Source organism: Passer montanus, unplaced genomic scaffold (genome assembly GCF_014805655.1).
Source record: "Passer montanus isolate IOZ18808 unplaced genomic scaffold, ASM1480565v1 scaffold79, whole genome shotgun sequence".
Classification (NCBI taxonomy): Eukaryota; Metazoa; Chordata; class Aves; order Passeriformes; family Passeridae; genus Passer; species Passer montanus.
In genome coordinates this window covers 1,978,418-2,003,291 of record NW_024373145.1, presented here as the reverse complement: position 1 = coordinate 2,003,291, position 24,874 = coordinate 1,978,418, and the positions used below count along the sequence as shown (strand labels likewise).

The window sequence follows — 24,874 nt, the reverse complement described above, 5'->3', positions numbered from 1 at the left end:
GGTGTTTACTTGAATATGCACACACAGACACAAAAAATACCTGTGTACTATTCCAATTGGAAAGTCTTTTCTTGAACAGAAAATCATAAGGGAAGAAAATCCATTACTTCTCATAATTTAAAATTTTTCTCAGAAATAGTCTGGCTGAGTTGTGTAAGGAAGAAATCAGGATGCTGGTCAGATGCCCATACCAGCCGGTTACTCACTAATTGTTCTGGAAAAATCAACACTTCCTTTGCAGCTTTAAGATCACAGACTTTGTGATCGTAAACAGCATGTCCCTACTCTGTATAAAAAATTCTTTATTTCCTATTGAGCTGTCCAGAGGGGCAAAAATTTAAAAAGTCATTACATTATTTATGTTCCCAGTATACCAAAATAACGAGTCCATATATTTTAATTCATATCCTAGTAGTAAGACTACAGATTATTTAATGATATATTCAGAAACTAGACTAGGAAAGGACAAATTTCTTATTTGTCTAGCTAAAACATACATGGAGTAAGAGTGACACTCTGTGGCAAGAGCAATGCATTGTCTTCCTCTTTTTTTCCTTCCCTCTATCTTGCTATTTGATGGAAAGCACAAATTATTCCAAGCTTCTTTCACTTCATTAGAGAATTGAGAAAAAAGCATTGAGGGAATTCACACAGCTTCAGAGGTGTTAAATAGTGTACACACTTCAAGAGGCTCTAGCAGCATCTGATTACAATTTAAACTGGCAGTTACATTCATGAAATTGAGAACATAAGTGTCAGTACACATATACTTTCTATTTACAGCTGGCTGGAAGTTTTTCAACAAATTTGAAAAGCTCTGAATGCTGATACAAATATTTATTCAAAATACTCAGGTTTGTAGGCTGGGTGGGGTGAGGGGTTTTCATTGGTTTGCTCTGCTTTTTGTCTAAGACTTGATTTTCATCCAGAATTTTTGTTTTGTCCCAACTGGAGAAGTCTGTTCTGAGTTTCATGTTTCATTTTAACATGAGACTAAAAAATTCTCTTTGAGTGGAGCAATCCATTCTCCTATTTCATAACTCTACCTTTATGTTTCATCACTGAAAGGATGTACATTGCTGCAGGATAACAGTTTACCATGCAAAAAAGTAATTGTGTCAATTCTTTCTACATCCCAATAGCATTTAACGTTATCAAATCAACATATCACACAAATTTTGTATTACAGATGTGGAATCCCATGCAAAGAATTGAAATCTGCTGATAGAAGGCTAGAAATGTTGGGTGTTTGGGGGTTTTTGTCTGTTTGTTTGTTTGTTTTACTGCATAGGAAGGTTGAGTCATCAAGGTTGGAAGAGACTTCAGATCATGAAGTCCAACTGTCAACTGAAACCCCTAAACCTCTAAACCACATCACACAATATCAGGTGCCTCTTAAACACCTCCATGGTGGTGGGATGGTGACTCCACCACCTCCCTGGGAAAGCTATTCCAGTGCCCCACCACCTGAACAGTGTAAACATTTTTTCTGATATCTAATCTGAATCTCCCATCTCAGATAAAGGGCATTGCCTCGAGTCCTCTCACTGCAGGCATGGTAGAAGAGACCAGCTCATGACATTTAGAGATCCACATAGGATGGGAGCCTATTTGCTTGATGGTGCAGATGCTAAGGGATCTGACTGCTAAGAGAAAAATACCCAGCAGATTTGAACTAGAGAACTCTCAACATATAGCATGTCTGGATTCCATGAGAAGGGTGGTAATATGCCTGCACCTCTTGTTTCACTTCCATTTGAAAGATGAAAAGAAGCTCACCTAAAACAGAGGCTTTTTAAGAGGAAAAATGTGACTGCTCCCAGGATAAAAAACAAGGAATGATCTTTGCATAAGAGAAGCCACTAGTGGCTCACAGGTGGTGCTCTCCTCTGGACAATGGTGGCAAAAAGAGAGGCTGATTATTCTATGAATGAACCCTTAAGGAAACCTTTAAAGAGTTCATCCCTAAGGACAGAAAAAGGGAAATCAGGACTCCTGGAATGTACTTGTTACCAGGTATTCTGGATAAAATATTTTCTTGGGCACAGTCGATCACTAGGGGAAAGAGACATTGAGGAAAGTAAGAAAAACACAGTAGTGGCTGTCCGTACTTAAATTCTAGTTATTCCGTCAACTTCTGAATCAGCCAAAATCCAAGGAGAGGTAAAAAGAGGTAAAGGAAAACCTTAGGAGTCCTGCTGTGGCTCCCTCACTGCATGTCACAACAACATCCACATGCACAGCTGTGCAGGCTGCAGCCAGCCCTGAGGCAGCCAGGTGAAGGGAGCCAGTGCCCAAGGGCCAGAGGCTGCTGTGCCTCTCCGTTTCACTCCTTTACTCTCTCTCAAAAAAATAACTGCTCCAACTCTGCCAGACAAGACCCAGGCAAGAAAACTAATGAAGATGAGAGTCAAAGCATTCCCACATTCCAGTGAGTTCAACACCAAGTATCCCTAGGTACCACCTCCGCAATCTTTCAGCAAAACACAGATATGCTCTCATGTAGACTTGGCTATAATTCTGACTGTCTGACTTAGGAATTAAGAGAGGTGTCTGATGGCCTTGCAAGTGAAGAGTTTATGTGGATCAAGCTGACACCAGCTGGTGACACCAGGCACAACAGAGCAAAACTGACACAACAGAAGAGCAAGCACTGTGTATGCTATGGGGGATATTTTCAGCAAGGGAGTTCAGCAGAAGCACAGAGAAAGTGATCTGAAGAGGAGTACAAAGGCAGCTCCTCATAAAGACAAATGTTCATGTACATAATTGCACATGCAAAACAAGAAGAAGTGCTGAGCAAGGTAGTTCTATTGGGCTGGGCTGCAGCAAGTGCAAAAACACAACATGCACCTTTTGCATGATCCTTCTCTTTCTGGAAGACGTCAAGAGCTTCAAGAAAACTGGCACAGTAGTTGCCCCACAGCTGCAAACGGGTAGAGTGAAGCAGGGAATGAGTAGAAGCATCTTCCTGCCCTAAGTGAGGTATTTACAAGCACAGGAGGCATCCAGCTCAGATTGTAGTAATCTCAAAGAACAATGACTGAAAGGGCACATCAAAATTCTTGAAATCAACTGAAAATGAGCTGTTTTCATTCAGGTTAAAAGTAAAAATGAAATGTTGCTTTTCAGCCTGGTTCACAACAAAACAAATCTGCATTACCCTTAGAAACAGCAATCATGAGAGTGCAATCAAGCCAAGGGAAAAAAAATCTTAATGCTGGATGAATACATAACACAGATATTTAAACATACCTAACCACACATACATTCAAATACAGCTTATTTAAAGCTGTGGTCCAAAGCAGAAACTGCAACTGTTTAGCCATTTTTAATCATAATTTATCTTTCCTCAGGAAGCAAATAACCCAAAGCATTAAAGCATATATACAAATACATTGAGTGAAACTTTCAAATTCATCAAGTCTTCTGGTCAAAACCTTGTGACAATCTACCCAGGTTATATTTTAAGCAGACTATTTGTCCACTTTCTGATTTACAACCCAAACTTGCATACATCTTCCCCTAACTGAGATGAGAACGCAGTTCAAATTCAGAATAAAATATTAAACAAACCTCCATACTGAGTTGTGCCAACTGTGCCTTCTCCCACAGGCAGCACTTCCTCATCTGAATAGTAGTTTTTCACTGCAACTTGTATGGCATAACTTGAAAATGGCTGTAGGTTCTCTAAGACAGCAATAGGACCCTGATATTCCTGTAAGTCAAAATCAGATCATATACATACATTCTTAGAAAAGACAGTCATATGTCAACCCAATCATCTGTCAGTGAAACATAGGGTTAAAAAATAATACAGTAATGGTTTTGCATTGTAATACATTTTAGTGTTTAAACAAAAAACTTAGAATCACAGTTTTGGTAGTATGTCCTTAAAGAAAAGAAAGCACATACCAAAAAACAAGACAAAAAGTTTGGGGGGCTCTTGCACAAAGGAAAACTAAGGAAACTACCACTTACCAAATACCATAGAGAAAGAACAGTTACTGTTGGGATGTAGAAATGGAAAAAGTCGATGACAGAAAGCTACAGAATGTTTCATAAAATCACTAGAAGTGACATTACTGTTTATAGATGATATCACATTCACTTCTGCGTGAAGTAGCCATACCAGTATTGTTTGCTGTGGAGCAGACAAACATTGTCTTGAGTTCCTGCAGATGTTTGTCATTTGTCTGGAAAATACCAGGTATGTCGGTGTGGGCTGGGATATGCCAGGGCAGAGCTGCTGTGGTGTGACAGATGGCAAGCTTAATATAAAACTGGTGTTAGTTGTAGCAAGGATAGTAGGTTTCTCAGTGTCTGGCAAGAGAATCAGGCATCTTTTATCTAGGAAAGACATTAAAACATTAAAAATTAAAATTATGGCTGGACCAACCTAAACTTGCATGGGATTCTGCTGCTATTCGTATGGGAAAGCATAACTACAAAGTATTCTTTCTGCTCTCACAAAGAGAAACAAAAGAAAATTCCACCTGAAACTACTTTATTTGATTACTTTCATGGACACAAAAGTAGTGGTCCTCAGAGAAACTCTTATTTCTCTTTGACAAGATACAACTTTAATAAATAATTTAGGTTCTTCTTGATGTAGAAGATGTAGTTTCTACAATTTGCTACATCTTTGTAGATGTGTAACTGCTGTGTTGTCAGGGCAGCTCATATTGATGAGCCCAAACTTGCCTGTCATGGGAAAGACAGATATGCTGCATAGACATTGCCTTTCTCTAGCAATTAAATGTTATCTGCTTTTTCTTCCAAACAGCTTTCCATGTGTAATGTAACAACAGATAAGGAGAGAGAAATCTGGGAGGTAGAAAAGGAGTTGGAGGGAGAAAACAATAGAAAACTACACTGACAGTTACGGAAAAGTAACAAAAGAAAATTCCTCATTGCTTGGTGTACTTTCAAAAAAAAAATAAAAATATATCCTGCTAAGAAAGAAGACATTTAGGCATGTGCACAGGGGAGAAGGGATGAGGACCAATTCTTGCCTTTAGGCCACAACAACTGACCTCATAGTTGATCTTTTCTTGCAAAGTGAGCAACCCTGCCATTGCTACCAAAGTCAGGTTCATGCATATTCCTCCAAATGTATTTGCAGCTGTCAATGTAAATTAGAAAATCTCCATGGGGATCTCTGGATAGAAATAATCCATTTGGACTGAAATTTGGTTCTTCCCTTTCTGCACCAGCCAAGCCTGGGGCTCTTGCAGGAAACCCTGTCCCTGGGGATAGGGATTGGCACATTCTGTACCAGGGCCAAACCAGGCTCCTACATCAAAGCCAAGCCCACACAGATCTCATGAGAATAAACATGCCCAGAGTGTTGGCAAGAGTAGCCTGAGCATTGGTCAGAGCAGCCACAGGCAGGCATGACTGTACCAGCTACTCAAAAGAATGTGAAATTTTTTTATTCCAAAGAAGTTAATCTTGTTAAAATATTCATTTGCATATTTACCAGGTTTTTTATGCAAAATTGGAGTTCAATAATTATTTTGAATATATTCATCATGCTGGTAGCTGTTCTAAACCTCTGCATTTACAAAGATAATCCATATAGATACCATGAATCCTAATTTTCTATTAAAACTAATGTTTTATTTATTTCATTATCATTCTACAATGGTTTGTTTAAAATATTAGGAGTTTTAAGTGATGCCTGGGTCTACTATAATGTAACCTGTACTCTTGGGTACTTCATTATAAATCATGTTAATAAGCAGAGTTCTTATCTCTTTATCCTTGGAAGGACAGACCTTTGTTTTAGTTTTACAGACTTGTGAACAAACTCACAAATCTGTGTCACAACAGGGATCACTCGCTATCAAACTCTTGCTACAACACTGTGGAACATATTTGCTTTTTTCTGTGCTGCAACATGCACCACCTTTTCTAAATCTCCATGTCTGACACAACTTTGAAAATAAGCATAGTTTGGCATTAACAAACAGGGAAATACTCATCATTGTGACCTTCCACTCTATCCAACACAAGGCCAGTCCTTATATTCATTCTTTTTTAAATCTGAAAATTATTTCTCTGTAGAAGGTACCTCAACCCATAAAGCATACTTTACATGAATACACATCTGCAACTTAAATACATGCCCTGATAGAAATTGGTTACATTCACAAAACAACCCAAATCCCCTCTACCTGGATACAATTGTGCTGCTGAGCTGTAAGCTAAGATTTTCAGCATGTGGTTTGCTCTCTTGTGAAGAAAGTGTCTTCTGCTTTCTTTATCTGTTAGCCAAATTTCAGTGTATTCCTTTGTTTCAGTGGTCCAGAATATAAATTTCTTATCTGCAGTCAAGCTGCCAATTTTATTACCTGTAAGAAAACATTGCATATATAAATTTTATAGTCAGCTCTGAGCAGATGATTTTACAAGAGCTGAAGGGTGCTTGTATTCACAGTGAGTCAATATAGCCATCTTGGCCATACCATGTCCTCAATGACCTCACCTTGAGAAGAGATTTCTGATATTTTCCAGCAGGTCTCATGAAGCTAAGACACTGCTATTCCAGTTTACAGGTGTAGATTTGAAGGTGTTCAATTACCCATAATTATGAGAACTGCCATTCAATTGAAACACACAAGAAATAAAACACAAATGCAAGAGCTGTCTGAAGAAATTTTGTTCTTTTTTCCAAGATGAAAACCACCATGATCTGCCATCTCTCAGGAACAACTAAGACAGTTCATCTGGTAACAGAGCAGCTTTATCAGCGTGCCTCCAGAACTGAGCTGAAAACTAGCAACCAAGAATGTTATCACAGGAAACGAAACATGGATAATTTGTCATACAAGACCCTACCTGCATGAAGTACTTTCCCCACATGATGGAGTCTACAATGCTATTTTCAGGCATAAGTTGTTATTATATCTTTTCATTGAGATAAACTGCAATAGGTGTAGCTAATACAAAACCCTAGCAAAATAATATGATAATATTCTAAGTGAAATCTATTGACAAGTAGCACTTGAGGCCATAGCATTTCTTTTAAATCTTACTAGAATACACACTTGCATCAGTAAACATCTTCACACTGCTCTTCTAGTCCATATGAAGAGGGTATACAACTGGAAACACAGAACACAAACATTTTGTCCATATTGGCTATAGATGAATCAGTTCTATAAACAAAGTGCTTCATGAATGTTATTTTCTGAAATGAATGTTTTTTGAAGTAAGAGACAAGAAGAATCACAAACTACCTAGAAAAATAAAAGACACTCAGACCTTGAATACTTGGTATTCTGATGGTTCTCCAGCAGTGGCAGCCATGCACATCTGAGGCCCATATTTCATCTCTTCCTCTGATGAAAAGCAGCTGGGGATTTTTGGAGTCAGACAGATCTATACTCATAGGTTTTCCCAGCTCTGCTTCTGTGACATTACAGGTGCAGTAGTTCCTCCTCTGTTTTTCTATTAATCCATGTCCCAAGATGTGGTGCACAGTGTTGTTCAGAATATCATAATAAAACACGTGGCTGCCATTATCAAACTCTTCCATCCAGTACAAGCGGCTATCAAAGAAAATGCACTGCTTTCAGTAGGAAAACTTCAACCTGACCAATCTAAATGCAATCCTAATCTGACACAATAACTGGCTATTCTGAATAAAATGGTTACTGTAAAAAAATTTTTTGTCTGGTGCTGACTTTCATTTGCATTACTCGTATAGAAGAACCTATCAGTATTTAAGCATAATTTGAAATTTTTACTCAAACACAGATATCTCTTTGAAATTAGATACGTACAAGCTCAACTAGCGGTACTGAAGTGGCACTACATCCAAAAATTTCTGAGTTACATAATGCCAAAACCCATCCACCAAAAAAAGTCGTTTTCGGTCCTTAACAGTTCAAGTTTTAATGAAAATCATGTCTAAAATTGGCTTTAAAAAAAAGGTATTAGTAGTATGTGTCTTACCTTAAGAAAGGATATGACAACAGAGATGATACAGTTGAATTACTTTTGCTGAGCTGCTTGTTCAAGGCTTTTAGAGATTTTTTTTTGAGCTCAAGATCAATGAAAAATATTTGAGTTTCATTCTGTGGTGTTTTCAGGGCAACAAAGAGATGCCTTGCAATCCAGTCAACTGTGATGGCTGTGACATTGTGAAGATGTGCATCTTTGAAAAACTTAAGAAAAAAAAATTAAAAGGGCAGAATTTTCCAACCTGATGTTAAGACATTATGAAAACCAATTTGTTTCTGAAAGAAAAATGTCTGCTTCAGAAGTAGAAGTCAAAATGCAAAGATGTGTCATGGATTGGAAATATTTTTAGACAAACCAAAACAATTGTTTCACAAATATCAATTGTTGCTTCCATATTCTTGAAATTAGAATGATGTAAATGAAATAAAATTAAATTAAATGTGATACAAATATACATTTCTTGTATTTACTAGTATGAATTTTAAATTGAACATCTGATAAAAATATCAGCATAGCAGATGGCAGTAAACCATTTATGATTAATAGGACAACTTTAACAATGGCATACTCTGGTCATATTTACTTTTTCAAAAACACAGTTGGCCATAAAATATTGGAAATAATGGTGACATAATGATCATTTTCCTAGATTCTCTCAAGTAAGGGAGTGACCAAAGGAGTACCTGAAACATTGAAGCATTCTGTATATCGAGAATAAAAAGAGAATCTTCAGTGATATGGTATGCTTTGTCATCGTTAGCAGTATAACAGATGTCCTTTACATTCGTCTTGGCTGAAAGTTCCCAGATGGTATGACCACTGTCTATGTCAGTAAGAAACAACTTGCTGGCAGAAATAGTTATTAGAGTTGGGACAGGGAAAAGATCTGGAAGGAAAAGGGCACAGCTCAATTAACAAAAAAAAAAAAAACCATCCCAGATAAACACAGTCGTTCATAAGGAAAGCAAGTGCAAGATACAAATAAATTATGGGTCTGAACTTATTGTATTTGCAACAGTAAATAAATAATGAGATGCCCTCTTGTCATCACAGTCAAACTACTAAGATATTTTCAGTGGCATTGTGCATGCTCACCTAACAAATTTGAGCAGAGTAAAACAGACTTGCTCATTTAATTAGCTTTAACAGCCAAACTAGAAATATATTATGATCTATAGCAGTAAACAGGTTACAGGTAAAAACCTACTGTTCCATGTTAACCTGGAGTTGCACAAAAAAGCCAATTTAGCATAGTTTTGAGGAAAGGCTTGAAATTCCCAAAATTTAGTCAGATGATAAGGAATGTGTTAATCTTTCGTATCAGAGGATGTAACCATTTCCCCCATTGTGTCTGTTGTATGTTACATAAAATGTTGGAAGCTATCTATCAGATTGCCAAATTCTTGTACTGTCATTTCACCAGCTATTTCACACAATGAGATGGCAACTAAATCATCCATACCTGATGAATTCCTCTCTGCCATATCAGACAAAGGTCCTGGACCTACAGAGGTGAAGGCCTGCACCTGTGGGGCAGGAGATTTATACTTGTGTTAGCTAACAGCATAAATGACTGCATTTGAGAGCCTGTAGAGTCAATGGAGACAAAACCCCTGTTTGCTCATCTAGGAACATAAGTCTGTGCTCTGTTTGACACCAGGCTGTGCTGGTCAGATGGGACTGTGGCTATGAAGAGAACTTTAGCCAGTGGCCCAGAGGCTGACAATCCCTGCTGCATCTAACAGTTAGAGCTCAAAGCACTCCAGACAGTCTTTTTGTTTCCTTCCCCAGACTGGAACAATTGTTGACCTTGCAACCAACGTGGTTGTTCTCCCTTATTAGTATCTGGTCTATTATATGCTCTCTTGCTTTTAACTTGTCTTTCAAGCACACATTCTGTCTCTTCCAAAAGTCTTGTCCCAATGAACATATGACTTCTTGACAAGTTTTGAACTGGAAGTCTCTTTCCACGGAAGTCACATGAGTCCCTGAATTTCTCAAGCTGTGGCTCTGTTCAAAAGGCCTCTGACCCTCCACCAGATCATTTGAATCTGTGTTCAACTTGCAGTTTCTAGCAGTGGCTCTAGAAAAGTTTCTTTTGGGCTTCACTATTTAGTGAACAACATGATACAAAGAGAGATTAAGCCAGGTATCCACGGGTGAGTCAGCAAATCAGTTCTACAAGCAGAAACCACAAGCTCTTGCCCCAAGCCAAAAAAACATCTCCTAGGCAAACACATCAGACTGCACAGATAACATCTAACATCTAGCACGAGACAGGCTCAGTAATTTTACATACCTGAAACCTTACTGTGAGGTTGGGAAGCACATCCTTGAGAGAAAACTGCATCTGGGTGGGTTTAACATTGCTTTCTATCCACTCCATGAAAGTGCCAGCAGTACTGCTCTGATTCACTAGCTGATAGTAAACTCTGAACTGCAATAATATTCCATTATCCCTTTCAGGTCTGTCCCACCTGAACTCCACGAGGACTTTCCCATCACTTCCATGTAGGTTATTTTGTAACACATATATTCTAGGGTTCCTAGGGGCTGAAGGAACTGTATAAAAAAAACAAAGATAAAATACACAAAACAAAATACTCCTGTTAAAACATAAACTCTACACCATACCTAACTGTATAGAAGATTATCTAAAACTTAATGGTTATTCCTTTCTGCTTTTCATTGATATGAAGCTATCTGATTTTAACTTGCCTGGCCAAAATAAAGAGCTGTATAAACAGAAAAAATACACTCCTGGACTGAGATTGGTACATATATATTTAGCTAAGTCCTGTGTGTAACTATGGGGCTGTAAAAATTTTCACAACAGAGAGCATATTCTATTCCCTCTCCTATTCACTTCAAAATCTACTGCATCTCATAAGCTTTCTCAGTGCTTCAGTCTCAGTCACTCAAGATTAAATTTTAGCTAACTTAATTTTGACATGCATAAGAGCAAAAATAAACACTGAAGCAAGAGTAAAATGTGCATAACATTTTTTTTAAATCTACTAAGTAGTTAAGATATTGCATGCAACCTTTTGTGTTCATTGTAATGAATTCAGTTTCTCTCTCTTGCTTGTAGTTACAGGCACATGCTGGATATATTGTCCTGCATTTTCTGTTCTGAATTCAATTACTTCAATTGTCTGCATTTATGTATGCAATAGATGATTGCCAAAGATACTCAGAAACATGTCCTTGCAACACTGCCTGCAGCTAACTAGCTCTGAAAGCTGCTCATCCTTCACCAGGGTTTCACTTGCTGACATTGAGTTGCTCCCAGTACCCATTACACATGAGGAACAGGATGCAAAATTTTAGTACCTCCTTCAGGGGCCCGAAGGGATACAGATGTCATTGGTGCCTTGCCCCAGTATGTGTACGGAGTGACAGTAAAATCAAAGAGTGCAAATGGTTCCAGCCAATCCACTCGGTAGGATGGCACTGTCAGATTATGGGGGGGAAGGCATCCTTCACTCTCCAGAGGCTGCAAATGAAATTAAACAGAACAAAACGCAAGATTTTTTTCCTGCTCAAAAGGACTTCAGATTTCCAAAATTCCCTCACCAAACTGGTCACCTAAATCAAAACACAGCTTCTCTTCCTGTGAGTGGTCATTGTTTCACCAGCTCCTGTGGCACTGTAGTGATGGATAGTGATTGCCAGCAATCTGCCCTTTGAACTTAAAGTAAAGCTTGCCAAATGCACTAAAGGGGGGATGAAGGCTAGATTTCACATTCAGGTAAAGCCTGTCCCACTGCCATCTCACAGGACAGTTCTTTCTCTGAGTGAGAGGTTTTCTCGTGAATATTTTGATCACTGTGATCTCCTTGCCTGGCTATTCACATTCCAGCCACTGGCTCAGAGCCACTGCTGGCTGCAGTGATGGAAAAGCTGGACAACTTGCATTGTGTTTGCAATTTAGTTTAGTTCTTGACCAATTTGTAAATACCAGAGAAGAAACAAACTCCATTTCTTTTTAAAAATAGATGTATCGGCAAGTAGATGCAGTAATATATGTAGATAATACAGAGGGATTGCATCAATATCCTCACTTGTAGAGCTTTTGATCCCACGCAGTAAAAGACAGTTCCCCATTCCACCTTTGTGGATGGACTCCAAGTGATGTGGAAGCTTGTGGAATTTCCTTTAACTCTGAAAGAAGACTCTGGCACTGAATCCGGAATCACTTTTGGTGTAGAAGTAAAATTTCCTGTCCATAAACACAAGAAATAATAATAATCTAAGGAATGTGAGGAATAGGTAGACTATTCAAACAGAACCTAGAACATGAAAGTAAGCCAACATTAAATAGAAGCAATAAATAATAAAAACTCATATTCTTTTTATCTATACATATACCATCAGCTTTTATAATTGCACATTATCCTGATATATTTATCAGGTGATACATATATACATGTATTGGGTGTATCCTGATACATTTATTAATAAGTTATTAATATATTTATTAATAATTTGCTCTTATCCTTATCTCTTGTCAAATGGCTAAAGAATTTCAAGAATGAAGAACTGCAGGCTGACAATGAATATCTTGACTGAGGAGTTTAGAAAAAGAAAATAATGTACCTGGCAAAGGTTTAAGTGATGCCTGAACAAGGGTAAAGGCTGTAAACTGTGCTGGTTGTGAGAAGGGAATGCTAAGGCTCTGATTGACTTCCTGGACTGTAATGAACTGAAGCCTATTAATCCAGAACAGGCGACCACTGTAGTATTCCAGTGTACCTTGGGATATTTCTGAAGTACTCCATGCTGCAAATTCCGTGATGATGGCATTACTACAACTGTGGAAACATGTATGAAATTAGCAAATTGATAGCCCACATGTAGAGGGAACAGATTTATGCAACGTTTGACATATTGTTAAGTTTCTTATTATTCAAATTCTTAATACTTATAATTCAAATTCTAAAATGTAGGAGGCAAGAAATCAAATAATTTTTTTTCTTTAAACTCTTTAAAGCAGAACACTTTTCAAAATACGAGACAATGAAGAAAGAAGAAAAAGGCCTTCATTCCCTTTACTTCATTGGAAAGCAATTATAAAATGGTTTCAAATTCTGCTGCATAGATACAGAAAATTGAGTTTTTTGAAAAATCAGCCCACCTTCTCTCAGCAATTCCACTGAAACAGTGAAGTCTACTTCAGAGCATGAGGTTCATTCTACTTCACTACATCAGGAGCCCAGATTTATTTGACTCTGCTAGTTTCCTTCCATTATGTACTAAGATCCATTAACATTTTTCCTCACTGGGATCACTGGTGATTTAATCTGCCTTGTATATTGTATGTCAAAACTTACAGGCCTTTTTAGGTTCCAATTTATCTTGGTAAGAGATTAAGTATGTTGTAAGAGGTGTCATTTTGCCATCTCAGAAATGTCTTTGAGCTTAGACACATTTCATACAAAATAAATTTGGAAAAGCTTTGACACACTATCAGGTCCATTAGGATGGATCATTTCTAATCTCTGTATTCTGGCATGCCAGGGACAATGATTTATGGCTGCCAATTGGTTCATAATGGAGCTCCAGCTAAAACTAATCAATATATTTTGATTCTTTAATTGTTCACTATTAATCATAGCAAGTCTAAAGCCAGTCTAGAAAATTCATCTGATTCCACACAAACCCAGCCTGCAATATTATGGGCACATGTAAATACAGATGCTGTTCAATTAAGTTTAAGCAGTTTAATCTGATGCTTGAAAAAAAAAATAATATAATCACATTCTCCACATGGAAGTGAGCAAAAACATAGTTTCACAAACTACTATGCATTATACACTTTGCATTTAGAGAAAAAACATCATTTTTCTCAAGGCTTTAGTGTATAATCAAGCTAACCCATAACATTGTTCGCTATGTTTTGTCTTATTAAACTTTGTCTTTCTGGAGTTATGCAGCCATTTCACGTTCAGGAGGATCAAGAGGAAAGCCTGCTGAGTACTGTTTGCTCAGGTGAGAAAGTGGTGTCAGTTCAAGTCCTGAGATTCATGAAAGATGAGCCAGTTACAGAGCTGCAGGCACTTGGAAACTGTCAAGTGTTGTAAATGCCAAGATAAAACAGACAATAAGCAGCAATTATTTCCTAAAGCTAAGTCTAAAAATTGATGATCATGACCTCAGTTCAGGTCACCAAGGCTCCATACCTTGTTTCTCTCACTGTAAAACTGTGTTACCAACCACCACAATATGTAGTTTGCCATCAGCTAGCTGTGATCATTAGCTCTTCTTTTTGTTTATTGTTAAATTAGTAAATAGTGAGCCCAGCACTGGACAACATTTTTTTTCTTAAAGTGTATGACAAAAACTAGATAATATGTTTGCTATATGTTTACTTACCCTTCTTTGCAGAGAGAAGCTCTGTACAGGTTTAAATATAGACTGTCTCGCACAAGCCAGTAAAGAAAACCATAGGTGAGATCCAAAGTTATACCAACCACCTAAGAAAAAAACAGTCCAAATAGCAATTTGAACACATCTTCACTTCTGAGATAAGAGCCCTTAGGCATAACAGTTGTCTAGACAACATGAGTACCTTTTTATTGGCAAAAATAGAATTACTACCATGAATTTTTATTCTAAAACAAAAAGAGATAGGACTAGAAAATAATCAGGTCCTTGGTGGACATCTATTCATAGCAGCTGATGGTTTTCTAGATAGCATTTTTTAAACATCTGTCACAGAGTTCATCCCTGGAGTATCTGAGTACCTCAGATATGATGGCAATAGCATATCAAGTGCTTAGTGGAACTACCTATCAAAATCTTCAAAATACCTCTGGTATTTCAACATTCTTTGTCTGAAACAGGTGGGTGATATCCAGTCTGAAAGTCAGAATCACCTTTTGAAAAAAGCATTTCAGGTCTTTTGTCCTTGTTTTCCAGCTTTGATTTTATAAATAAACAGTTAAAATATTGCATTACTTATGGAAAATAGATGCAAAATTTTAATTCATTTATTTGATTAAGCAGGAAATTTGAATATTTAAATTTTTGTAAATAATTTATTATTAAATAAAGTGGGGGAGGAAATTAAACAATCTTCCTGTTCATTACTTCAATGTTTCATCTTCCTTTAAGGGAGGTGAAAGATTTGCTCTTTCTTTTTAATAGGTTTTAATATTCAAAATAGAGTTTTCTTGTTTCTGCAGTAAACAACAGATTCAATACCATATGCAATAGCAATAAAATCAGATATTTAATAATCTGTTCTGTGAATAAAAAAAGAATTTGCTTCCATAAGTTAGTCTGCTAAATGTTATCAAGTTTAGTCTATTTTATATCATTAGCACAGCTAACAAGTTGTTTGGGGCCTCTCTGAACATGTTTTCCAGCAGCTCTCAAACTTCTCATGCAAACACTAGTCATAACTATTCTCTTATAAGATTAAATTTCCATTATGTATGTAAGTGGAACAGCCTTTTTTTTCCCTAACTCTTCATTAATAAACTGCAGAAGATGATGACAGGAAAGCAAATGCTATATCACTTAGTTGTCTGTTGCTCCTTATGTAATCACATTCTTGACATATTTCTGTTGACATTGTATGTCAGAAAATCAAGGTTTGAATGATTGCTCCTGTAGGTTGTCCTGTTAAAAATATCTCACAGCGTGTATGTGCCCAAGTGTATATTTAGTCAGCCATGCTATATTTTATCCCATTTACCTATTCTCCCTCCCATGCTCCACACTAAATGACATCTTCCTGAATTTATGTTGCTTTTTTGAACATTTGAGTCCTTCTTCCTTGCCCCATTTCTTTTTTCTGCAGCTATTACATTTTCCTATAGATGTGTCCATGTTCTTTATCCTGACCCCCTGTATCATCATTATTAAAAGGCAAATAAATGTTTGTACTATTCATTTTCAGGAGTTAGGCAGCAGTTTAACACCACCCTTCTGTGATGCTTCAAAAACAGGCAAGCGCTTCCCAGCTTATGAAAGGTACTAGTTTCTGGGCACGACATGTATTTGTGATGGTGCACTGTAACTGAGCATCATGAGATGCAGGATAAACTTAGCTATTTGAAATACCCTTTGACTAAAAATATTGAAATCACACCAAAAGGGTCCTGGCCCCACTTCCATATAATGCACTTTGCTGCTCCCTTATAAAAATACTTTTGTTCTAGTCACACTGTATAGTGTAAACAACTTACTAAGAGCTTTGGAAATTCTATGCCAGATCCTAAATTGGAATAAATCAGAGGAGCTCTGCTCAAATCAATCAAGCTCTGCCAATACACACCAGCTGAGCTAAACAACTGATCAGAAAATAAAATAATTGCCATAGAAGGATTTGGTTCCTGCCAAAGAAATTAGACTTTCAAAGCTCTGTATTTGTTTAGGAAACCTGCCATTTTTACAGTAGGTTCTTCTATTCCTATTCCTAGCAATCAGATTTCAAGCTAAAAGGAAGTACAGCTACAAACTGCTGAAGATCCAGCTGAACAGCAATTCTTTATTAGAAAAACATATGGTGAATACCAGTAAGAACCACTTACACAGAGAACATACTTTAACTGTTGGATAACAGCAATTAACTATTACATATGTGCTTTATACTGAGGTAAGACATGTTCTTTTCAGGTAAAGGACTTCATTGTGCAAGGAAGATACATAACGGTACCTGTGCAAAAATATATTTGCTTCTTGATATTGAGACAATAACAACCAGCTCAACAATTCCACCATTACAGAAAGTTGTGCTGTCCTTTTTTTTCCTGATAGTTTTATTCTGAGTTTTATTTTAATAAAGAAACACCTGTCAGCTACAACTGGTCACTTCTCAATCTAGACATTTCTACTTGGCTTTTTGCCTGTGTGCATCACAGCAGGAGGCTGAGTTCAGAAGTCAGTGCACAGATTAGGGCAGCAGAGAAGCAGGAGAGGAGATGTTTGTTTGTAGGAGGTGTGAATAAGTGAATGGTTGAAGGCTGGTATCACTGACATAGAGAAAGGTGCAGAAAAAAAAAATGACAGGACCAGACAAGCAGTCCTACTGTTGGCAAGGTTCCTGAAAGCAAGAACAAGAAAATTGAGGTTAGCATAAGGCGATCCAGAGAAGCAAGTAGAGAATCAAAAGAAAAGGGCAAGGAAGTTGAGGTTTGCCACTTAGAATCAACTGGAACTTGTCAGTTCTTTGCCATAGATCATCCAGAGGATATGCGCTAAGTCCAAGTGTGCTGCGGAGCCTGGACAACATATGTCTTTCCATGGAGACAGTCCACACCAGCCAGCTTCCACAGAGAGACAGGGAAGATAGATTGGTCCTTTACAGCACAGACCTTTCTCTCATGTACAAAAGTTTTGCAGTTTCTCTGTATGCAGCATTACAAGTATAGCAGGTGGCACACCAGAACCTGCCTTCCTTCTTCCCAAGCCCTCATGGAAGTGAAACACCTGTGAGATTAGCTGGCCTGTCAGAATATTAGTTCCCTTTCATGGACTAAACTAGGCCTGGCTTTTTTTTATAATCACAGAAACACCAAATTCTTTTCTTTAGGGAAAGGAAAGTTAAATGTTCTGGGGAATGATAAAAAGCTAACTAAGAGAGATAGATCTCTAAAACTGGAAAGGGTCTTTAATGGACAACCTGGCTTCAGGTAAAATAGGACTACAATTTTTGTGACAGGTGGAATAAAAACAAAGGCTGTGTTTTGGAGGGAGGTAGGGAGGTATATGTTTGAAATATGAAAAGACAGATCTTTTTATGAGGAGAATACTCAGTCTCAGAGTTCTTCCATTGTGTAGGCAACACCAAATTCCACCTACCAAGAATGAGGTCAAATCTCACGTGGTGGCAGAGGCAGGATGGGTTTGGAGAAGATCACAATGATCTACAAGGAGCCAGCAGAGAACCAAGTTTATAAGAGACTTGATAGGACATCAGAGAGGAGTGAATGTACAAGAATGGCAGCAGAGAGGTCAGCAGAAATACAGAGGTTGTCTGTGCAGGCATCACAGCATAACAAAATGTCTCCAGGTAAGAAAAGGGAGCTAATGAGATTCCACATATACTACAGGATCTTCGGTGAGCTATTGGTGGAACTAGCATGTCTGTTTTCCCTCTTCTTTCTTCTTCTGCCTGGGACCCCTTCTCCACCCTAATACAGCTAAACAACAATGTTCTGTCCCTTTTTTTCCCCTGTGCTGCCCAGTGTCTTTACCCACTCTTGCAAGAAGCTTCTCTCTGAGGAGCTGCTCTGCTCAGCACCAGCCTCTTCACAGCCCTCTGGAGCTCCTTGTGAGCCTGGGGCACAGCAAGAGTGGCCAAGCTGGGACCAGGCCTGTGTCTGACTTGGGCAAGGGATAAAGACAGGATGGGGAAGGAAGGAGAGCCTTGACAATCCTGAGGGTGTTGAACTTGCTGCTCCTGCCACCACATGAGGACAGGATCAGGCAGGATGAGACTGCTGGGGGCAGATGTGGCATCTTTGCCAGCACTGTTGTAGCAGCAGCAGCAGTAAGCTGTGCCAGGCTGCAGCAGGGGCAGATGCCATTCCCCCTCTCTCATCACCACAGGTAAAACCAGCAGCAGTAAGTTGTGCCAGGCTGCAGCAGGGGCAGATGCCATTCTGTAACAGATGCTGTTTCTGTAACAGCACTTCTGCAACCTCAAATGCAACCCTGGCAAGTGCTAAACCTCAAAACTGTCTTGTCAGGTCCTGTAAGCTGGGGGTCATCACAGCAGATGTCATTCCCCCTCTCTCATCACCACAGGTAAAACCTGTTTCTGTAACAGCACTTCTGCAACCTCAAATGCAACCTTGGCAAGTGCTAAACCTCAAAACTGGCCCTGTCGGGTCCTGTAAGTTGGGGGTCATCATGAAAGAGGCAGGATGCTGTGAAGCTCTGGATCCATATTTTGATGTGAAAGTCAGAAGTGACCATCAGACTTAAAATATTTGGAAAAAAAGAACCTTTCACATGTGGGAAGGAGCAGCATTACAACCACAATTTGACAGCTAATGAACACTGACTATATTCAAGAGATCTAAATATTAAAACACACACCACCCTTCCACCCCATCTCTCACAGAAAGAAAGAAAAGTAAAAAATCCATCACCTGTTTACCAGAAAACTGTAGCTGCTCTTGTAACATGAGGTACTCCTCTCCATTCAATCTTGTGCTCTCCACTGAATACATCGTGGCCCAGTACAAATAGCCATTTACTGAATCCACAACTAGATCCTTCACTGGGAACACAACATGAGCTACAACATCTATATGGCCTCCCCACAGTGATTTTCTGTAGATCTAGGGACAAAAGAATTTACTTTAGCATCACATCTAAATCATCAGCTGTGATCAGCTGAGTGTACATCAGTGACTTTTCCACAGCTGTTTATCAAAAGACTGTGCAAGCCTTCAGCTTTCAAAGCCTAAACTTTTTGCATTCAAAGTAAAAGGATGAAGAATAATGCAAAATTATTAGTTCATTTTTGCCAGAAAGTAACAAAAGAAAAAAGCTGAAATAGCTTTTTCCCCTTGCTTTCCCACTTTTGGCAGCCTTCTGTCTGACAGAACTTCTCACCCACTTCATATTCACTATTCACAAGTGTAAATGAGGGTGCAAGGCAGTGTGAAATCTGGCCTCCTAGCTCCAGTTTTTAAAACAGCTTCTGACTTTGCACTTACAAGAAATGAAAGGCATAATTTGACAGCACTGCATAAATTAGCACTACAATTTTGAAGTCAGATACCTTTTAAATAATTCACATGTCAGTGTTCCTGATATGAGAGTGTACAAAGTGCAATTGTAATTATTTTTTAACTGCAATGATCTACAAAATATCACAGAGCAGAGGTCAACCTTGAAAATCTCTGTGTAAACAAATAGTGCCAAATTTGATTAAAATAAAGTCCATCTACTTCCTGGCTGAGACCAATAGGGCAGCCTCCATTTTCACTATCTTCATTTATTTTCACAGTGTTGAATCCAACAAAGCTGTTGGTAACATGTTTGATTTGCCTGTTTTGCACCTGGTGAATTCAGTACCCTGCATTAGGGAATGTTAGTGAATATTTTACCCAAACTTTTGTATAACTGTGGAAAATCACTTAAGTAAAGAAAGGCCTCCTTGTTCTACACTATAATAGCAAAGGTCCAAAAGTATCTCAGGTTGCAAGAAGTAGGGATTATTTTCCCAAATACTGCCTTACAGTCCTTATTGTTGACTTAAGGGATTTTTTTCTTTTAAGAAATGCAGCTATACCTACTGTATTTGCTTTGCCAGCCCAATACAAGCATTGACCCAACCAATCAAAGGCCAACATCCTTGCATTTCTGACGTCAGATACATAAGTGTCCTCATTGGTAGCCTTTCTTTTGTTCAATGTCCAGGTCTGAACTTCCCCCATGGAATTAATCCAATAAAGAGTGTTATTATACCAGTCGAGGTCTTGAAGAAAGAAAGATGTTAATCATTACACAAACAAGTAAATAAAAAAAAACCAAAACATTGTTTTAAAGAATAAAAAGCAGTCAGGCACTTCATCTTTTTAAAAATCAGTACAAATGCACAATTAGGCTCAGCTAATATGAAGGTAGATGCTTCGTTGTAGGAAATAATGTACGTGTATTGTACATATATAACCCTGATTATTATAAATGTATAACATATATTGGGATGCTGGAGACAAACCTATTTAGTTCAGAGGGTTGATTTTAGCTCTGATGTCAGAATGGTTTCACTAAGGATTAATTTGACTCGTAAAATAGAAGAAAGGTGAGGAACCCAAAGTGTTGGCTCAGTGAAGCTGCTGTATTGCACTGCACAACATTCAAGTCTAGAGAACTCTGGTCTTTCAGTGCTTTTGGTGAAATTTATGGAGAGCTAACAAATGCCAAAAAGCCTGTAGCAGCAGCATACAATTTGTTTAGTATGTACCTGAAACATTTCTTATATGAGGATAGAGGAGTTCTCCTTGCCTGTAGCTGTCCAATCGCTGCTTCCAGAGACCCTCAGGGCCCACAGCCAGTATATATGGTTCTTCTTCAGCTACAAAGGAAGAAAACTGCAGTTGTGCACACCAACAAGCAATTTATGTTAACATTTGTATTTCAATAGCAGCAGTTCCTGTTCCTGGAAGGTTACAAAAGCATCTTTAAAACTGTCCCTGTCCTAAGCAAAAAAGGACAAAGAAGAAATGCATGAAAGTATCATAATTTGAGAAATTCAGAGATTCAGGGCAGCTTCAGATCCAGAACAATAAGGCAATTTGGAATCCTGTTAGATGCTGAAAAAACACTCTGGGTTGGTACCTGTCCTTTCCAATGCCAGGTAGAAGTCACCCCTAAGCCAGTCCAGCACCTTAAACTGGAAGCTATTTTCCCCTCAGACTTAGGTTAATTTGGTTGAATGAGGTTTCAAAAAACATTCCAAAGACATGGAAATATCAGACATTTCACACATCTCTATTTCCCCTGATTATCTATGCTCAAACCAAGGATTTTCAGCACTTGGTGAGCTGCACTTTTCCATGAATTGTCATTAACCCTCAGGGCATTGCACAAACCATTTCATCACAGAAAGTTCTTTACAGAGCAATGAAAAGGGATAACACCTCTTTTACCATATCAAATAATATTTTTGATGGAGTATTTGCATTAGAAAAATATAGGTAAGTACCAATGTTAATGCATATTTAATATGTCATATCATTATTCCAGTTTGAAAATCTTACTACTTTAAATAAAAGCAAATTTATTTATCCTGTGTTCTTTAATATTTCTAAGAAATACCTTTTTGTGCCCCTTATTTTGCAGTCTTTGCCCAAAGTGTGTGCCTCACTAGGTGGAAAGGTTTATACACATTTTGTTCTTCATTTTTCCCGTGTGACAAAGCAATTCTCACCTTCTTCTAAAGTTGTACCTCTAAATGACTCTGACCATGGCCCTGCACCAGCAGGAGACACAGCTCTGACTGACACCTCGTATGCTGTGAAGCTGGCCAGCTCCTTCACTGTAAGATTTGTGTTACTAACATTTGAGACAACCCATTCCTCCTCAAATGGGTGCTGAGGTGACACTTTCACATCATAGGTCCAGTTCTGCCAAGCAGATAAACCTGTGTGAAGCAAATAATCATGTTAGTACAGTATAAATGGTTGTAACTGGTGATACACATCCTGTGAGAAAGATGTATATTGGAGACTCCTTTCAAAAATGCCAATATCAGTGGAATTAGGAGAGGGATACATTAAAAATTTACACTTTTGCCCTCTAGCCCCATGCTTCAATCACCCATGAAGAATGAAATTAGAACAAAAATTTTCCCTGCCCAAGTGATTTTCTGGTGTTCAAAGACACATGCACAGAGGGCAGAAACCATAGCACAATAACTGATCAAAAGTCATTGCATCTCTGCCATGCATTTCCCATGTGATACCAGTACCCAGCATTACTGCTACTCCAAAACATACTTAAGATCAAGCTCTGTTTAAAATTCTTGCAGGGGGCATATGAGTTGCCAACACAAACTTGTGTTAATTTAGACAATTTAGCTCTTTTACTGACAAATTGGGGGCTACATTTTTGAAGCAGATTCTATAACTTCCATCAGGATCTGCTCTTGAAGTCACTAAAGCCCAAATCAAAAAAAGGGAAACCATAAAGTTACTTCTCTAGAAAGAAAATAAGTGGACCTTCAGGGATAATTGGCTGAACTTACTGGTTCCAATGGTGTGTTCAGGTGGTCTCCAGCTGATCACAGCTCGGTCCAATCCAAATAGAGCCATGACAAAGTGAGGAGCAGTTGGTAAAGGAAAAGGCTGAGTTGATGGCCCATAGAAAACCAAGTTGCCAATGCCAAAATACTCTGGGTACACCAAATTGCAGTCTACAATGTACTCATTGAAGCTAGAACTTCCCACTGGAGAGACCTCCTCATGGAAAACTGCCGAGCCATCTGTGACTGTAAATGTGTTGTCCTTATAAATGAAGCTCTCCATGTCATTAAATGGCACGTGTGATCTCAGTGTGTGAAACTCTGAACCATCAAGAAAACCTGACACAAAGGCCTGTTCTGTTTTGTTGAAGAAAATGAGTCTCTTAGATTGGAAGTCAATCGTGAAGGTTCTCAGAGCACTGGATCTCACCACCAGTGAAGCTGCAGAGGCAGTGCCAGGAAAGAGAGGAAGGTTTGCTCTGTATATGCCATCCTCCAGGAGACAGAAGATATAACTGGCCATAGAAAAAATAAGCCCAAATAAACACAGTGCAAGAAGTGTGTTGAGCCACAAATATTTTAGCAGCTAAGACATCTGCCTGTCTTTATGCACAATAGAAAAATGCTTTTGGCACTATTAGTATATATATATGCTGGGGAAGTAGACACATCAGTTTTTACCTTCTGGGAATTTGCATAGCACATTATTGGAGAATATTCTTCTATGATACTTTAAATGTTAAGCATGAACATTTAAAATTCATAGAGCTTCAAATTCATAAAAGCATGAAATTTCTGAAACTCAAATTTCTTATTGGAAAAGCTTTATCTCTTCTGCTAACACTCTAAAGAAGAAAATGCATGAAATAGTACTGCATGGCATGTCTCTTGTTCCAATTGTTTTGTAGCTTATTTGTTGCACTTTTGTTTTGTTAACTTAACTGCTTGAAACAGGAACCTAGATGACTAATGAAGTGGAGGAAATTAGAGAGGAGCTTTACAGCACCTTTGGCACCAAATGCTCACAGGAGTTCACTTACCCATTATAGGGATCAGCTATAATCTTCCTAGGGGATGTCACATAAAGAGGAGTGATGTCTTCAGCTACCGTGCAGTTCTCTAAGTGGCACACATGTATCTGGGGAATGAGAAGAAAAACGGGTGATGCATTCATAGGGTGTTTGCTAATGAGCAGACAAGCTGACCTGAGATTCCTTCAGGGCATGGAGAGAGTGAAACACCTCTCTCACAGTCCCAGGTCTTTCTGGGCTCCTGAGTGTTCAGCCAGCCAAGTGTAACCCTTGTGCACAAAGCTACAACAGCTTACCCTGAAGCTGTCTGTCATACCTCTAAGGTGGAGGGGAAATTGTATATCCAACTGCCTATACTCAATTTGGAGGGCATAGGCAAACTGTACTCTGAAAATTATCTGGCAGGGAAGGGAAGTGTATTTCTGGTTCTGGAAGCAATACTTAGGAATTCAGACATCTCTGCCATTGGTCTGTTCATCTACGGCTCATTTGTATCTTTTCATCACTACTGCTTTTCCTGTTCCCTGTACCCCTGTACAGTAAGCAAAAGATCAAATGTGGCAAGAGGATTAAAAAGAATAAAAATCCTCGATAACCATTATGGGTAGGTTTCTAGTCCTTTGTACATTAGAGGATTACATGGCTTCATGCAAAGCCTGACCATTAGTGTAACTGATGTTTTATGAGTAGGAAATCCAGTGCAGGGTTAATCTCCATTTTCACTTCAAACTGAAGCAGCTGTAATCAGAGCTGTTGCTATTGTATGAAACACTTAACATATTTTGTCAGTTATGACAGACACTAAAATCACTATCTATTTATCTGACCACCTTCCTGAGGCAGAGTAGGAAATGAACAGGGTAGATGGGTAACCAAGAGAAACAGTGTGCCAATACTAGGTATGAGGATGGTGTGAAGTCAGTCTCAAAAACAAATTAAAACCAAAACACTTATATCCTAAGGAATAAAATGAGGCAAGGAGCCAGAGTTCCACATAGGGTGTTTATTTTAAATATGACCTGATAGTCAAGCCTTTCTTCTTTTCTAAATTACTAAATATGTTAATGTTATATTAAAATATATTTCTATAATTATATTTTTGCATACATATCAATACATAAATCATATTTTTCTCATGTAAAATTAAGCATGCAATGGTTCA

At 38.3% G+C, this 24,874-nt stretch overlaps 1 protein-coding gene across 1 annotated transcript in view; it reads right to left on the bottom strand.

Annotated features, from left to right (window-relative positions):
- Positions 1-24,874, bottom strand: part of ROS1 (ROS proto-oncogene 1, receptor tyrosine kinase) — a 70,233-nt gene that overhangs the window by 30,708 nt on the left and 14,651 nt on the right. The window contains exons 12-29 of the mRNA XM_039731552.1: positions 23,722-23,819; positions 22,685-23,196; positions 21,869-22,081; positions 20,903-21,013; positions 20,232-20,413; positions 19,077-19,268; positions 14,347-14,447; positions 12,571-12,785; positions 12,036-12,193; positions 11,305-11,467; positions 10,271-10,533; positions 9,434-9,497; positions 8,655-8,857; positions 7,963-8,174; positions 7,270-7,556; positions 6,180-6,356; positions 4,133-4,350; positions 3,577-3,718 (exon numbers count right to left, since the gene is read on the bottom strand). Of these exons, the coding sequence (XP_039587486.1) occupies positions 3,577-3,718; positions 4,133-4,350; positions 6,180-6,356; positions 7,270-7,556; positions 7,963-8,174; positions 8,655-8,857; positions 9,434-9,497; positions 10,271-10,533; positions 11,305-11,467; positions 12,036-12,193; positions 12,571-12,785; positions 14,347-14,447; positions 19,077-19,268; positions 20,232-20,413; positions 20,903-21,013; positions 21,869-22,081; positions 22,685-23,196; positions 23,722-23,819 (3,511 nt within the window). The remainder of the gene's footprint in view (positions 1-3,576; positions 3,719-4,132; positions 4,351-6,179; positions 6,357-7,269; positions 7,557-7,962; positions 8,175-8,654; positions 8,858-9,433; positions 9,498-10,270; positions 10,534-11,304; positions 11,468-12,035; positions 12,194-12,570; positions 12,786-14,346; positions 14,448-19,076; positions 19,269-20,231; positions 20,414-20,902; positions 21,014-21,868; positions 22,082-22,684; positions 23,197-23,721; positions 23,820-24,874) is intronic.